Source organism: Hippichthys cyanospilos, chromosome 2 (assembly GCF_059441005.1).
Source record: "Hippichthys cyanospilos isolate Australia breed blue-spotted pipefish chromosome 2, RoL_Hcya_1.0, whole genome shotgun sequence".
Lineage (NCBI taxonomy): Eukaryota > Metazoa > Chordata > Actinopteri > Syngnathiformes > Syngnathidae > Hippichthys > Hippichthys cyanospilos.
The window spans coordinates 7,946,661-7,962,039 of NC_142370.1; the positions used below are offsets into that span (position 1 = coordinate 7,946,661).

Consider the following 15,379-nt stretch of genomic DNA (forward strand, 5'->3'; position numbering starts at 1 on the left):
GGCTCGAGTAACCTACATATCCCGTCGGGCATTGCGTGCATTTTTGGATTAGACCATTTTGAATGACGGGTGTGTGCGGGGAAATTTACACGATAGTAATTGCGTAAATACTCTAGAATCACAACTATGTATCAAACTTGATCCATTTTGAAAAAGTAGTTTTTGGTTTACATACATAATTATTCGATTAATATCCTGAAATAAGTCATACAAAGGTCTCTCGTTGGGGTTTGAGCTATACATGATGCACGTTGGTTGCCTCTGTAACGTGCACATGTTGCTGCTTTGCTTTGCTTTCTACTGAAATAGTGCTGGGGGGAACGCTCGAGCAAGCTAGCGCCGGGTACGGGCAGCCAGCCTTCCAGCGGAAAAACTCACGCACAGCCCGCCACCGTGACACATTTTCCTCACTGTCATTCTTAACAGCGGCGTTCACCTGTCACGCGGTTTGTTCGGACGTTTTCTTCTCTCCAGGCCGATTTTTTAACACTACAGACCAGGCAGAGAAATATCGGATGTGGTAAGTTGCGCACACTCGTGTAAGCTTCCAGTCTTGTCAGTGCTAGCTCGAGCTAAATGGCTAATATTAGCAAGCTAACGAACATAGCGGCACGAGATGGGGAAAAGTCATTGGGTGGCTAGATAGCTCAAAGGCTAGGTGCGCACACGCTAACAACTACGCAGTCGTTTTATCTGCGTTAAGAGTTGAGTACCGCCGCACAAGTTCGCCACTCCGCTACAACATAACCGCGGTTAAGTGTGTTCAATATCCATCTGGACGTTCCCTGGACTGGATTGTTCTTTGCAATATTCGATGGAGATTGGGAGCAGTTTGCTGGGCGCGTTAGGATGTGCTCAAAGTTAAGCACATGCTGCTGGAAGTATTTTCTGCAAAAGTATCTGATTGCGAGGTAAACGAGACATCAGCACGCCACGACGTGAATCGAACCCCGATCGACGTCACCGGCCATAGAATGCCGAGCATCTTCTCCAGCTTACCAAGTTGTGTTGCCTGAGTGGTGTTTAATATTTTAACTGGTGTTTTCTTTTAGCACGGCGACGCCATGCTCCCAAGTGTCATTTTTAAAATCACGTGTGGAATAAAATGACTAGAGGGGCGCATGTCGACATGTGTACCCGAGAATGTGCGGCCCACACGTTCGTGAGCCTTTGTCATTCAGCAAGCAAGGCACCCCCTCCCCCAATACTCTTCTTCTTCTTCAGCTATGAACGCTCCTCACCCTTAACCTCTATTTGGCCCGTAGCTCAGGAGGCTCGGCATCTTTTCGACTCGCATATTGCTGTCCAATCATACGATTCGCGCAGTTTGTCGTAAGCTTTTTTTTTTTTTTTTCTCAGATTAAATATGCACAGAGGGGCATGTGTTTTGTAATCGTCCAGAATGAGGTGAATTGCTTATAAAATGCTAATATGCGTATTATGGCTCGATCACTCTTGTCTTTGCTCTATCGCAAATATTAAGCGTTGAGCGATACAGTACTTGTCCGTGCATGGCATGAATCGTACAGTATAAGATGCTGCTGCAGTTGATTGTACACTACCATACCTACTTGACATGCGCCGGTGTGTGGAGGGGCGGGGCAAGCGAGTGCGCGGCAGCCAATGGAGCACGGGCGTGCGTGAGGCGCGTGCCCTAAGCCAACCTTTCCTGTGGAATATTTTGGGCAGCGCGTCACACATCGCCCCGCCCCTTTCTCCTCATCTGCCATTTTGGTTTTGTTCCCGTCTGCAGTCGTAAAGCAAACCAGCCAGCCGAGCCCAGCCAGCAGCTCTTACATAGGACAGCCCTCGCATTGCAAGCACATAGTGACTCGACATTATAGCGCGAGCAGGCCGATCCCTCACCCAGCTTTTTGCTCTTTTTCTCCCCGCCCGTCGACGTAATTCCGATCGCTGACACCCGAGCTGACCGGGAGGGGAGCGGGTTCGCATTGGAAAGGCCCCGGGAAGGATTATTGGTAAGGAAGGAGAAATCAATGGAACGGCTAAGTGCTGAGTTAGCGCAAAAGGTGTCGCGTGAGATCGCGCGTGTTTGACTCCGGTTCTATGTCCTCTACCTATTAACACAAAGCCTCGTCTGCTTGTTCGGATGCCATCGGAAGCTTTCGGAGAGATCCGCGCTTGCTTGTCGTTTACTCGTGAGCTGGTCAGATTGTGATGCCGGCCGGCCGGTGGAGCGAACGAGCGAGCGAGGCCTGTAGGCCAAAGCTGTGGCGCTAATGGCGCTGGCCTTTGCCTCTTAACTTGTTCCTGCCGTCTCCCCGCTCGCTCGCTCGCCCAACGACTTAGCCGATTAGTGGCACGCAGCCGGCCGCCTCTCGCCGGCTTCCACGAAGTCCTGACGCGCTTTGTGGGGCGTTGTATTAAAGCCTTTCAAGTGGCTTGCTCGCTAGCTTTTATCGCGTTTGCGCAAATGAGGCAGCGTCAGGGAGTGTGAGCAGTCGTGGACAGTGCGGGACACATTGCTTTTTGCCTACCGACATCCACTGTTATGCTCCAGCGAACTGTCAATTTCATACTGTACGCCAACTGGCAGCTGTTTTTCCGGGTCGTTCGAGGGTTTCAGAAACTGCTTCACACGGTAAATTGACACTGATGGCGGCCTTGTTTCGTCGCGTTTAACCGGTCTCGAGCCGGAAGAGCCTCGTCCTTTCGGTTCGTTTCTTTCTGGCCACACCTGCGCGTCATTATTTAAGTGTTAACCGCAGTCAAGTTTAGATGAGTCAGCGTTTTGTTTTTCTTCATGTTGTCGTTCCAACGGTTCATCGTCCGAAACCAGGTCGTGTCCACAACAGGGCGCCATCAACAAGGAAGACCTGTGACTGCATGAAAGTGGCGCATAATGCTGCTATTCATAGCTCTTTCACGCTTGACTTTGTTGTCTCGCAGATTTGTTGTTGACTCAAAGCCAACCCAGCTGCTCATTGCATGAGAAATACCCCCTTGCCAAAATGGCAAGCATTCAATCTGGTTTGGATAAGTCCAAATCATCTTTGACTTAGTTGCCATTTTTTCCACCCAGTGCTGACTGGTGCTGCATTGAAAATGATCTCAGTTCCATTTGTTGGGATGACCCGCAGATGTCCAGCTGGTTCCGTATTGAAAATTATATCTCTTCCATTTTTCGGGGTGTGACCCGCAGATGTCCAACTCGCCGCTGACCAAGAAACGTCGCTTGTCAGGAACAGAGACGAAGACGGGATCCCACTGCTCCTCCTCAAACTCCGTCAGAACTGATCTGCCCCACACACCTGCCAACGTAAGCGCAGACAGCTGCTGGCCAGAGCCAGTCAATAAGATGTTTCGCTATCTTATGTGCTTTTCAATGAACAGGGCATGGCTAAGAATGGCAATGATGCTGAGATTGACGAAGGCCTGTACTCCAGACAACTGTAAGTCTTCATTTCACTTTCAGGATAGCATATGTGAACAATATCACTTGGAGTATCCCGATTACAACTTTTTCTCTTCAGATAGAAAACCGATGTTGCAGCCAAGAATGCTGTCCAGTATCAATTTGATCCGATAGCAGAAATGATACCTGCCTTAAATCATTTATTATTGTGTAAAATGTTAGAATCAAAGTGATACTGTTCAAGCAAAGAATAATTTAAAAATGGCCCACTGATTCCAAATATTTGAGTTACATTTATTCAACCTCAAATATGACAAGGCATTCCACTTGAATAAAATTAAATCCATCATTGTGACCATTTATCTTCAAGGGGCATATAAAAACAAAATACGTATTAAAACACCCTTTTTGTCAGTTTCTTTTATAATTATATCATTAAAAAATGTTTTGTTTAGAAATGCAGATTTTGTTAATTTCCTTTTTATAATTATATCATTAAAAATGTTTTGTTTTAGAAATGCATAACTGTCAAATCTTTTTTTTTGCAAGACAATGTACATGCAATTAGGGAATGTGGGATAAACACCCCCCCATTTTTCGATAGCCTAATATCAGCATGAGTGCTTAACTCTATCAATATCACACATTATTGCGTTTTCCTTTTAAGATTACACAAAATTAATGCCAATGGTCTATTATCTTTTTCTCTTCTATAAATCTGTAATTTCCCTTTTGATGCAGAGTTTACGCAAGCTTTAGTTCGTTTCATGTGTTTTGCATCAGTCATGTTGCTGGACAGCTTTGGTGTCCTTTGATGCACTACTTTATAGCAGGCGCATGTTTGAACAGCTAACTGGTCTCAAACGGGAGGTGCATCAGGTGCTTTGGCTGTATGGGAGTTGTCGCGACCTGATTCGCGGCAGCTATTTGTGGCGGAGGTAGAACAGCAAATGAACTCAAAACAAATGTTAGTCGAACAAAGTGAGTGTTGACACTTAGTGGAGTTATCATTAAAGTCACATTCTGCTACATCCAAGCACGCTCTTTGGCATGATTGCTGGTGTGGATGGGAAAAATTACCTTACAATCTGAGCTCTACGGAGCACTTGCATAATTTGCATCTAAATGAGCATCTGTAGGCATGTATGTCGTTAGTTCCCATTCGTAAAACAGCCGCAAGATGGCCAATGCCTCTATCAGCCACTTCATGAGTACAGTGAGCTTGAAGACTTAAGAGTTTTGACTTTTGCATTCATCGTGACTGAGTTAGTGACAAAGAAGTTTGTGGTGACGGTGACCCTTCTCTTCCCTCTCCAGGTACGTGTTGGGCCATGCTGCGATGAAGCGCATGCAAAACTCCAACGTTCTTATCTCAGGCATGCGAGGTCTCGGTGTGGAGATCGCCAAGAACGTCATTCTTGGGGGCGTTCGGAGTGTCACTGTGCACGACCAAGGTGTCGCAGAGTGGAGGGACCTCTCTTCTCAGGTTCGTCGAGAGTCTTCTTATTTGCTTATGTTTGAAATGTAACGGATGAAACCTCGGAAAGTTGGATAATAAATTTCATCCTGTAAGATTTACACAGACTGCAATGGGATTTAATGACAATGTATTTTGGAACTTCATGAGAATCTATAGCCATGCGCTAACATGGTTGAGGGCCACATTTGTTACATATTTATTATTTAGTCATTTTTAGTGCTACTATACTGCTAGTATTCTATCGTTGAGAAGATAATGCATGTATTAGTTTTAATGGATTTTTTTGTTTTTGTTTTTGCATTTAGTTTTATATTCGAGAGAAGGATTTGGGGAAGAACAGAGCAGAAGTTAGTCAGCCCCGATTGGCTGAACTCAACAACTACGTGCCTGTGGCAGCATTTACGGGTGCGCTCACAGAAGACTTTCTGACCAAGTTCCAGGTAAAAGCATTTTTTTCTGCTCAATTAAGGCTTTTGGAAAAATTAGATGTTCAGTGTCACACTTTCGTAACACAGGTTGTAGTGCTGACCAATTCCACCCTTGACGAGCAGCAGAAAGTGGGAGAGTTCTGCCACAGCAAAGGCATCAAGATCATTGTTGCAGATACGCGAGGCCTGTTCGGGTACGTCTGTTTGAATTGAATAGCGTCTGATATTGTCTGACACTGCCATTCTCCTTCTAGTCAGCTTTTTTGCGATTTTGGTGAGGATATGATTGTGTATGACACAAATGGAGAGCAGCCGCTGAGTGCCATGATTTCCATGATCACAAAGGTTCGAACTTCCAGCCTGCTCTGCTTACCAAACGCTATTTCGGGTATGGACTAATATCCGTGGTAATTGTTACGTTTTCTCCAGGACAATCCAGGTGTTGTGACTTGCTTGGATGAGGCCCGGCACGGTTTTGAGAGTGGAGACTTTGTGACCTTCTCAGAGGTTCAGGGAATGACTGAGCTAAACGGCTGCCAACCAGTTGAGATCAAAGTTCTAGGTAAGCCCCCCCCCCTTTCAATGTTTCAGCTGCTTTCAAGACAAACATAATTTGCTGAATATGAATATGATCTTTCAATTCAGGTCCCTACACCTTCAGCATTTGTGACACATCAGGATTTACAGATTATGTTAGAGGAGGGATTGTTTCCCAAGTCAAGATGCCCAAGAAATTCACTTTTGTAAGTTTTGTCCATCATAAATGCTCATTTCCATCCTTGACACCCTTGCGTAGTGTCATTTAGACACGATCAGCTAAATTACTAATAAGTACTGTCACATGGTTGTGTTTATGAGTGTCTTTGAGTGAAAAATTGCCATCCTGTGTTGCTCTTGGGGCTGTAGAAGTCCATTTCCACCTCAATGGCTGAACCGGCGTTCATAATGACAGACTTCGCCAAAATGGAGCGTCCTGCACATTTACATGTGGGCTTTCAGGCTATCCATGCCTTCCAGAAGAAAAATAACCGCTTGCCTGCGCCATGGAACCAGGTAATATTCCTCAGGGTAGCTCCCGGATCTTAAATCTGTCTTAAAGCTAATCATTTGAAATTTGAAATATCTGTTAAAATCTCATTAGGTCTTAAATATGATTTTGAAATGTCTCCGAATTCTATTTCTTGTAATTAAAACATACATATGGGTAATAGAATACAGAATTGCAGTACTTTCAATACATGAATAAGTGCAATGTGAAAGAATGTTTCTCAAGTTGTTTTCTTAATGGTCTTGAGAATTGTGGCACATGGCTTGTTGAAACCTGCAGAAATACAGCTCTTCTCATTGGGTGTAGCAAGAAGAAAATGTTCAGTACTTTCAATATGTTGCTCGTGTAGTTGTAATTTCCAGAGGTGTAACGATTAATTATCCACTACTCTTTTAAAGTTATTTTATTTTAAATTTGTCCATTTGCTTTGAATTCCAGCATCTCAACAGTAAAAATAAATATTTTGATTGGACAAAAAAAAAAATCACTGCTTTTATGGAGAACCACAGAATTATTTTGATTCTAGTACTATCAAAATAAAACTTTTCCTTGTACAGTGTCTATGAAATAATCAGTTGTCAGTGAATGAGTTAATAAATGAATAGAAGTTAGAACTGGCTGGCTTTGCCTTTCAGGCTGATGGTGAGGAGATGTTGACTCTGGCCAAGGAGTTGAACGCTGCTCAGTCCGGATCAGCTAAAGTGGAGCAACTTGATGAGGCGCTTGTCAAAAAGTTGTGCTATGTCTCTGCTGGTGACCTGACCCCAATCAATGCCTTCATTGGTGGTCTGGCTGCACAGGAAGTTATGAAGGTGGCTTGGCGTACTTGTGAACTACAGTACAGAGTCGCAGTTAATTGCGTGCATTCATTTAAATAATATATATATATTTTTTTGTGTGTGTGTGTGGTGTTTGTTTTAGGCCTGCACAGGAAAGTTTATGCCCATCATGCAGTGGTTATACTTTGATGCATTGGAGTGCCTGGCAGAAGAGGATGGCGTAGTACTCACAGATGAAGAGTGTGCCCCTGTAAGTGTTAAATCCCCATTAAAAATGGATCCTTACTAGCGTAATGCTAACCAATGCTTTTGGTTTTCCACTAGAGGAACTGTCGGTATGATGGACAGATTGCAGTTTTTGGCACCAAGCTGCAGGATTTGCTTGCCAAGCAACGTTACTTCCTGGTGAGTCTGTGATTCCATGTACTGGCGTTTCTGGCTTTCTGTCACTTAAACAGTTTAGACAGCAAATGCAGCAATGAAATTATTTACGTTAAGACTCAGGACTAACAATAGACCCTGAATGGGAAGTGCTAAAACAAAGTTTCAATTGATTTGCTATAGGCTGGAGGCGCAGCGATTGACAACTAATAATCAAATTTAGAGATGTTCGGTAACATTTTTTTGCACTGATACAAGTTAAGAGTACACAACTCGAGTAGTCACTGCTAGCAAGTACCGATGCCACTCTTTTTTTTTTTTTTTTTTCCTTTCTCAAAATTGCACCTAAAAACAATGACCGTTCATTTTTCACCTTCCATCCTAGCATTTTCCTTAAAACTATTAGTGCAATTAATGGTTTTTATATTTTTCTGATTTGGTGTTTCTCAATCATGATTATAAAATGCTCCAACTGTGTGGCGGACACCAGTATTGTCTTCCATCGCTAGGACCTTGAAATTGGTGAAAATCGTTGTTGCCCAACGGAGTCTTTGTCTTGTAGGTTGGAGCTGGTGCTATTGGTTGTGAGCTCTTAAAAAACTTTGCCATGATTGGACTCGCTGCTGGCGATGGTGAAGTCATTGTGACCGATATGGACACCATCGAGAAGTCCAACCTCAACAGACAGTTCCTTTTCAGACAATCAGATGTTACGGTTGGTGGTGTCGTCTTTGTATTCTGTGGGCTCACAAACCTGGCGGTCACTCACAACCTTGTGTCAAACAGAAAATGAAAAGTGATACGGCGGCCGCAGCAGTCAAACAGATGAACCCATCTATCAAGATCACCGGTCACCAGAACAGGGTGGGACCTGACACCGAGAGAGTCTATGACGACGACTTCTTTGAAAGCCTCGACGGAGTCGCCAACGCACTCGACAATGTTGATGCTCGTAAGGAATCGTGGTCGCCTTGCTTTCGCCCTGCCTGGCAGTGTTTCATTGTCTTTATTTCTCTGCAGGTTTGTACATGGATCGAAGGTGTGTGTACTACCGTAAACCCTTACTGGAATCTGGTACACTGGGTACCAAAGGCAATGTCCAGGTGGTGATCCCCTTCCTTACGGAGTCGTACAGCTCCAGCCAGGATCCGCCTGAGAAGTCTATCCCTATCTGTACCCTCAAGAATTTCCCAAATGCCATTGAGCACACGCTACAAGTGAGTAAATGCGTGCAGTTGCTGCACTTAGAAGGGAAATCAAGTCAAAATGTTGCTTTCATTATGTTCTATGTTGGCCCCACTAGTCTAAACACAGCGTTCTAATGAACTCATTCAAACCCGCTTTCTGAGATCGTTTAAAAACTGGTTGAATGTGCATTAATTCACTATTCATCAGAATATTGTGTTCATAAAGGCAGCATAAAACATTCTAAAGAAAATGAAATTGACTTCCCCCATAAAGCGGAAACCTTTGGCGAGTCAAGCAAATGATTGATGTGGTCTCAACTTGTGTTTAGTGGGCCCGCGATGAGTTTGAGGGGCTTTTCAAGCAGCCACCTGAGAATGCCATGCAATATCTCTCGTAAGTATGAATTTTTCTCTTCCTTTTCCTTCTTAAAGTGATGATCTTGTTGAAATGTTTCTCAAAGTGCCTGGGCTTATGTTTGCTCAAGGTCTCAAATCTAATTCAATGCTGTGGAACAGGAACTGTTCAGTTTTATTTTCAAATTAAGAGCAAATGGGAACAGGAAGCAACTTAATGCTAAATTTTGCCTAAACGCCTTTTCTCTTTCACATTAACTTTGCTTGTCCTACAAAAGAGCTTGTTTGTCAGCATAGCTGTGTGTCTTGCAGCGATCCCAAATTCATGGAGCGTACCCTGAAACTTCCTGGAGGTCAGGCCGCCGAGTTACTGGAGGCCGTTTACAAGAGTCTGGTCACAGACTGCCCCCGCACTTTTGCCGACTGCGTCGCCTGGGCGCGTAACCACTGGCAGTGCCAATACAGCAACAACATCCGCCAGCTATTGCACAACTTCCCTCCAGATCAGGTATACATTTAGCTGAGGTGTCCTAATCTTGGCGTAATTTCACTAGCGAAAAATTGCAATTGTTACCTGCATTCCACAGCTTCAGTGGCCAACACAAGCTGTTGTCATCCCACGTACATACAACACATTTGTGACACCAGCTATTTTGGCGTTTGTACTATTCCAGTCTGTAGTGTGGCTAATTTCAGCTGTGCCTGTGTTCAGCTTGCCTCTAGACATCCCAGCGGCACAAAAACATGCGTTGCCATGTCACACCTGTTTTACAATTTACATTTCTTGCTTTCAGCTAACCAGCTCTGGCGCCCCCTTCTGGTCTGGCCCCAAAAGGTGTCCTCACCCCCTGGAATTTAGCACGAGCAATGTGAGTTGGCTTTGGCTTGAAGCGGGCCTTTGTGTTGGAGCGGCGTGTTGATGGGGTGTTGTTTTTTCTTGCAGGACCTGCACATAGACTACATCATGGCGGCAGCCAACTTGTTTGCCCAGACGTACGGCATTGAAAGCTGCAACGACCGCGCAGCGGTGATCAAGCTTGCGCAAGAGGTCAAGGTGCCGACTTTCACGCCTCGTTCAGGGGTGAAAATCCACGTCTCTGATCAGGAGCTACAAAATAGCAATTCATCTGTTGGTAAGCAGTCATTATTGGAGTCTTAACGATTTTAGGGGAACATTGTAATTCAATTCAATTTGCAATGTTTTTCAACTGACTCAACTGAGGCAAGACCCACTGTACTATTTGCCGTCATGTATAAATATGCAGTTATGTTTAATAGGTTCAGAGGGTAGGTAGGCCCTGACACAGAGAGAGTCTTATAAGTTGACAACTTCTTTGAAAGTTAGGCAGATGCCATTTTGGGGGGGGGGGGGGGGGGGGCAGAAACCAAATACCGAGTGCTTGGGTATACCGAGTGCTTGGGTGACTAATTTTTAGTTTTCTAAGAAATAGCATTTGTTTCCTTCCAGTGCATTTAAATAGGTGTCTGTTTTGTGCAGATTTTCACTCTAAATTATGCAAGAACATTAAAGGGTGTGATGGCAAAAGTTTTAAATCATTTAAGTAAGGCAAGAAGACTACTGCGTTATTGTATAAATATGAACTCATGTAAGAAGTGTATTAAAATTAGGGCCCGACCCCTTTTCTTAAAGTTAATTTTTGGTAGAGACCTTACTGATTTATCGAATTATTTTATAATAACAAAATAGGATGTTTCCTCCCAATGCAATTCAAAAGGAAAGGTTATAGATTACTTTATTATATGCTGATTTTTTTCTACTGCGGACTGGCCTGGTATCCATGCCCCATAACTAGTAGCGGTCAAAAGTAAATGTTTGTCAAAAGGTTGTCTTTTGAAGTAAAATGATGTTCTGCTTGAACAGATGACTCTAGACTAGAGGAGCTAAAGGTCCTGCTGCCTCCTCCTGAATCTTCTCAATTCAAACTCTGCGCTATTGACTTTGAAAAGGTAGGCTGTCACTCTTCTCCGCTTGACTTATTTTTTTTTATGGTTGTTCAACTTGCTAATTTGTGTTCCCTCTCAATAGGATGATGATACAAACTTCCACATGGACTTCATCGTAGCAGCCTCCAACCTGAGAGCAGAAAATTATGACATCCCTCCAACTGATAGGCACAATGTGCGTGTTTGAAATCCTCACACCGCTTTCTATTTCTGGACTTTTTCTCTGATTGTGCAACTGTCCCTCTCCCACCACCCAGAGCAAACTTATAGCCGGCAAGATCATTCCCGCCATTGCCACTACGACGGCCGCCGTGGTGGGTCTGGTGTGCCTGGAGCTCCTCAAGATCGTCCAAGGGCATAAAAAGCTGGAGTCGTTTAAGAACGGTTTCATGAATCTCTCGCTGCCCTTCTTTGCCTCTTCTGAGCCCATCGCCGCCCCCCGACATAAGGTAGGATGGCGGCTCGCGATTGGAATTTTCACTTGTGCAATTAATTCCTACTTGTGATTGGCTCCCATGATGTTTCAGCCATGCTAATACCGATGCATCTGTGTGGGTGCAAATGCGTTCTACTGACCTTCTCACGCTGACGGTGTCAGTGTGCGCTGAGGAGACAATTTGCTCGCTGTCTTTTGGCCGCGAGGCCAAACGCGGGGACTGATTATCCCTTATCGGCCTCTTTGTTTGCAGTACTATGAAATTGAGTGGACGTTATGGGACCGTTTCGAAGTCGCTGGTTTGCAGCCCAGCGGAGAGGAGATGACGCTGCGGCAGTTTTTAGACTACTTCAAAGTATGCTTTCGTCTGCTTCGAGGAGCGCTTTTTTCTCCACTCGTTCTGGTTTATTCAAGTTGTTTTTTTTTTTTTTTACTTTTAAGAATGATCACAAGTTGGAGATCACCATGCTTTCTCAAGGAGTCTCCATGCTCTACTCTTTCTTCATGCCTGCAGCCAAGCTCAGAGAGAGACTTGATCTGCCGTGAGTACAACGTCTTGTCATTTGATTTCGGGCGAGAAATTAGACGCACGAGGCGTCATCAAGCTTGATGGCACTCTAGTTTTAAGAAGAAATATTAGTAGACATTTAATACCTCTTTAGCAATAGCTTTTATCTTTAAACCAAAAATAGCAGTGGTTAAAAAAAAAATCATCTTCCTATTAATGACTGCAACAATTAATCATAATCGTCCCTCACTATTTTGACCATATCACTAAGGCGCCAAGCCCAAGCCTTTTAAACGCCGTTGCAGGCGTTACTTTTTGAACTTGGGGGTGGCGACCCCAAGTGGCCAAGAAAATAAACGAAAATAGCATCGCGTCACATGCATGGTTGTTGGAAGAATAAATGTATAATCAGTTTATGGGATAATCAGTAAAAATAATTTGAATTTCAATTTTTTTAAGATAACAAAAAATCTAAATGTTATAACTACTTGTGTATCAGTATCTTGAGGCACATTTTTACCCAGCAAGTCTAGATTTTGGATCATTTCATCTTTATTTCTGGCTTGTTTGCCAAAAATTGAGACAATATTTTGTCAAGTTGTCAAAATATAGGTATGAGGTGCATTACGTTCCAATTTGTTTGTTGTTCATTTAAAAATAATTGTATATTGCTGTTATAGCATTTAAATAATATTTGCTGATACCCGCAGAAACATTGTCAATCTCATTATGCCGCCACTTAAGATCCTTTGCTGCTCTACTGTTCCCTTTTGGTGTCCCGCAGGATGACCGAGATCGTGACCAAAGTGTCCAAGAAGAAGTTGGGCAAGCACGTCAAAGCTCTGGTGTTCGAGTTGTGCTGCAACGACTTGTCGGACGAAGATGTGGAAGTGCCGTACGTCAGATACACTATTCGCTGAGCTCCACATTGGACCCACCCGCGGGAGCATAGGGGTTAACTGGAGGGAGACGCTGTTTGTTATGAGGAGTTCATTTTGCGGGCGGGGGAATAGTGTGGTTGAGGTCTTCTCGATAGGACCGGTGGATCTTTTTTTTTTCCCGTTGTTGTTTTCGAGGCCTGTGGTTTGTGTGAACCTGTGCCTGGGTGTACATAGCCCCATTGAGCTGACTCACCCGATAGCGCGCGTGTGGGATCCACTTATGCTCAAGTACTTGGAGCGACACATGCGGCTGTTGCACGGGGCGGGAGGCTTGTACATATACCGGACGTCCTGATACTTTGCAGAGCTTTGGAGCTCCGTAGAAGTCTGAGTGGTGTTGCTACTCAGAACTTCCATTACTTGTCACATGACTGTTTTTGTTTTACATGTCGCTTAGGAGCCCCCCCCCCCCCCCCCCCCCCCCCATTCCAATCGCCATCCAAAATTAAAGCAAAAGTGATTTGGGTCTTATATCCATTTGACTGTATCACATATTCTGATTATAAAATAACAGTCATTGCCTGTTAACTGGGACTGTCAGAATATCATCTTACATCTCAATTGCCTCTCCCAACAAAACCTGGGCCCTCTGTCAATTAGTTGAGGGGGGGGGCACCAGCTCAGTTGGGCACTCTGCTGTGTAATGAGTATTCTTGCACATGAATCAGATTCATTACATTATTTTTTTTTTCCCCCTCACCTGTGTTTGACTTTTTGGGGCTAATTAGGGCTCACAAGTTGTAGATGAAAAACTCTTCTCTCTACCATGTAAACTCTTAATGACATTACAGTGTAAAAGCAAGGTCATGTATCTTGATATGGGAGCACTTAGCTTGATAGTGAATAAATGTCAAATCATCAATTAACTTGTTTTTTTTTTTTCTACCTTCATTACAGTACATAAATAAAATTGATCATCCCATAAAGGTTTTAATTTGGACTGCAGTCTGACTAGACTGCTCGTTAGGCTGATTTGACTCTGCAAAGACCTCCAAATCCAAAAAACAATGGCTAATGTATTCATTTTGTTAAAATGACAATTTGATAAATTCTAAATTTGAGGTTTCGCACAAAGGTTTACAATAGGTTACTAATTCATTGTGGAATTTACTGCCACCCCAGTAAAAATTGATGTTTGGCCTCTTGTCATCAATGGCACATTTGATGAGTTAAGCAAATTATGCACAAGCTGTAAATAGTGTTTTTGTTTCTTCCCCTGCATGATTGTTAGGTTTACATTAAAGCTGATTTTATGGTCCGTATACATTTTTTCCTGAACATTTGTACACAAACATGACAATATATCATGTTTGTTTTTTTAGATATATTCCATAATTATTCCGTAACTTAACAGCTATTCTCTTGCTTTTGTTGGTTCGTGTCTTGGGTTTTTAAGTCGTTTATGCCTTTCAAATTATAACATTCCTCCATTTTTTTTTTAAACCTCAAAGCTGTGGCAGAGTTGAATGTTATATGCGTTATACATTATTTGTGCTGTTTTGAATAAGTACTACCTCACATCTCTACACAGTAGACACAATATGAGGGTCTGTTTGACCCAACTATTGATTTTGCATGAAACAACTGCAATGAGAGGCTCATCTATTACACGACGACCTCAAAATCTGGGACATCTTTGTGTATAACAACCTGGGTCCAATTGGCCCAACTATTGGGTTGATTCTTTTTGGACCCATTTTTCAATTAGTTTTTTCAAGTGCAGTATCTTTTAATAAACCTTAAAATAAAGGTTTGAAAATGATATGACAATTAAAGTAATCATACAGAACGACTGAATAAAACAGATTACCAATTTTGGACATATCACCCAGATGCATGGTGTGGGTGCTCGTGCGTGTGTATTTGTAATCGTTATGTGTTTTATATATATAAATAGATTTTATTGAACATATAAACATCTGAACAAAAAACAAAAATGAAGCAAAACAAATTGTCAGGATATATTCAATAAGATTGGCTGTATATTTTCTAAAAAAATGTAGGAATAAGTATAAAACGTATATAGTCCTATTCCTTGTATTCTATTTACTCAGATATTAATATATTCTTTCACATCTCAAAGACGGAATGGGTCTTACTCCTCTTATTAGATGTCAGCATTACTATAAGATCCTAATTTGATTCATATGTACAGTCATATTTCTGTATAATATGCTAATACTGTGTGTTTATATAGACACACAGATGGATACACATATACATGTATACCACCACATACATACATACACAATTTGTTTCACGTGTAACAAAGTTTTATACAAGATCTTACTCAATTTATACATGCATACAATTTATACATACTTTTGTACTTTTCTAATACGACAGTATATTTTTGAAGCTGTTTTTGTACACAGGCATAGATGTACATTGAGTTTTCTCGGTACACACATTGCTCATTGCTATATATATATATATATATATATATATATATATATATATATATATATATATATATATAGCAAATTACTTTGTTAT

At 42.6% G+C, this 15,379-nt stretch overlaps 1 protein-coding gene and 1 non-coding gene across 4 annotated transcripts; both read left to right on the plus strand.

The window, feature by feature from the left end:
- The first annotated feature begins 303 nt into the window (after positions 1-303).
- Positions 304-13,745, plus strand: uba1 (ubiquitin-like modifier activating enzyme 1). 3 transcript variants are annotated; one of them, XM_088407820.1, is made up of 26 exons: positions 304-520; positions 3,164-3,280; positions 3,355-3,413; positions 4,694-4,862; positions 5,162-5,296; positions 5,372-5,478; positions 5,539-5,629; positions 5,714-5,846; positions 5,930-6,027; positions 6,191-6,337; positions 6,968-7,144; positions 7,254-7,361; positions 7,436-7,516; positions 8,055-8,207; positions 8,279-8,444; positions 8,513-8,709; positions 9,009-9,073; positions 9,346-9,541; positions 9,828-9,902; positions 9,977-10,166; positions 10,916-11,001; positions 11,081-11,173; positions 11,256-11,447; positions 11,688-11,789; positions 11,876-11,976; positions 12,727-13,745. In XM_088407820.1, the coding sequence occupies exons 2-26, from the start codon at positions 3,164-3,166 to the stop codon at positions 12,860-12,862; spliced, it is 3,174 nt and encodes a 1,057-aa protein (XP_088263946.1). In that variant the 5' UTR covers positions 304-520; the 3' UTR covers positions 12,863-13,745. The 3 variants fall into 3 exon arrangements, with proteins under 3 accessions (XP_088263946.1, XP_088263945.1, XP_088263944.1); XM_088407819.1 differs by lacking the exon at positions 304-520 and adding an exon at positions 1,732-1,979; XM_088407818.1 differs by lacking the exon at positions 304-520 and adding an exon at positions 2,438-2,602.
- Positions 11,509-11,593, plus strand: LOC148427111 (small nucleolar RNA U6-53/MBII-28). The gene has a single exon (XR_015864941.1). It is a non-coding gene; the product is annotated as a small nucleolar RNA U6-53/MBII-28 (small nucleolar RNA).
- Positions 13,746-15,379: the final 1,634 nt, after the last annotated feature.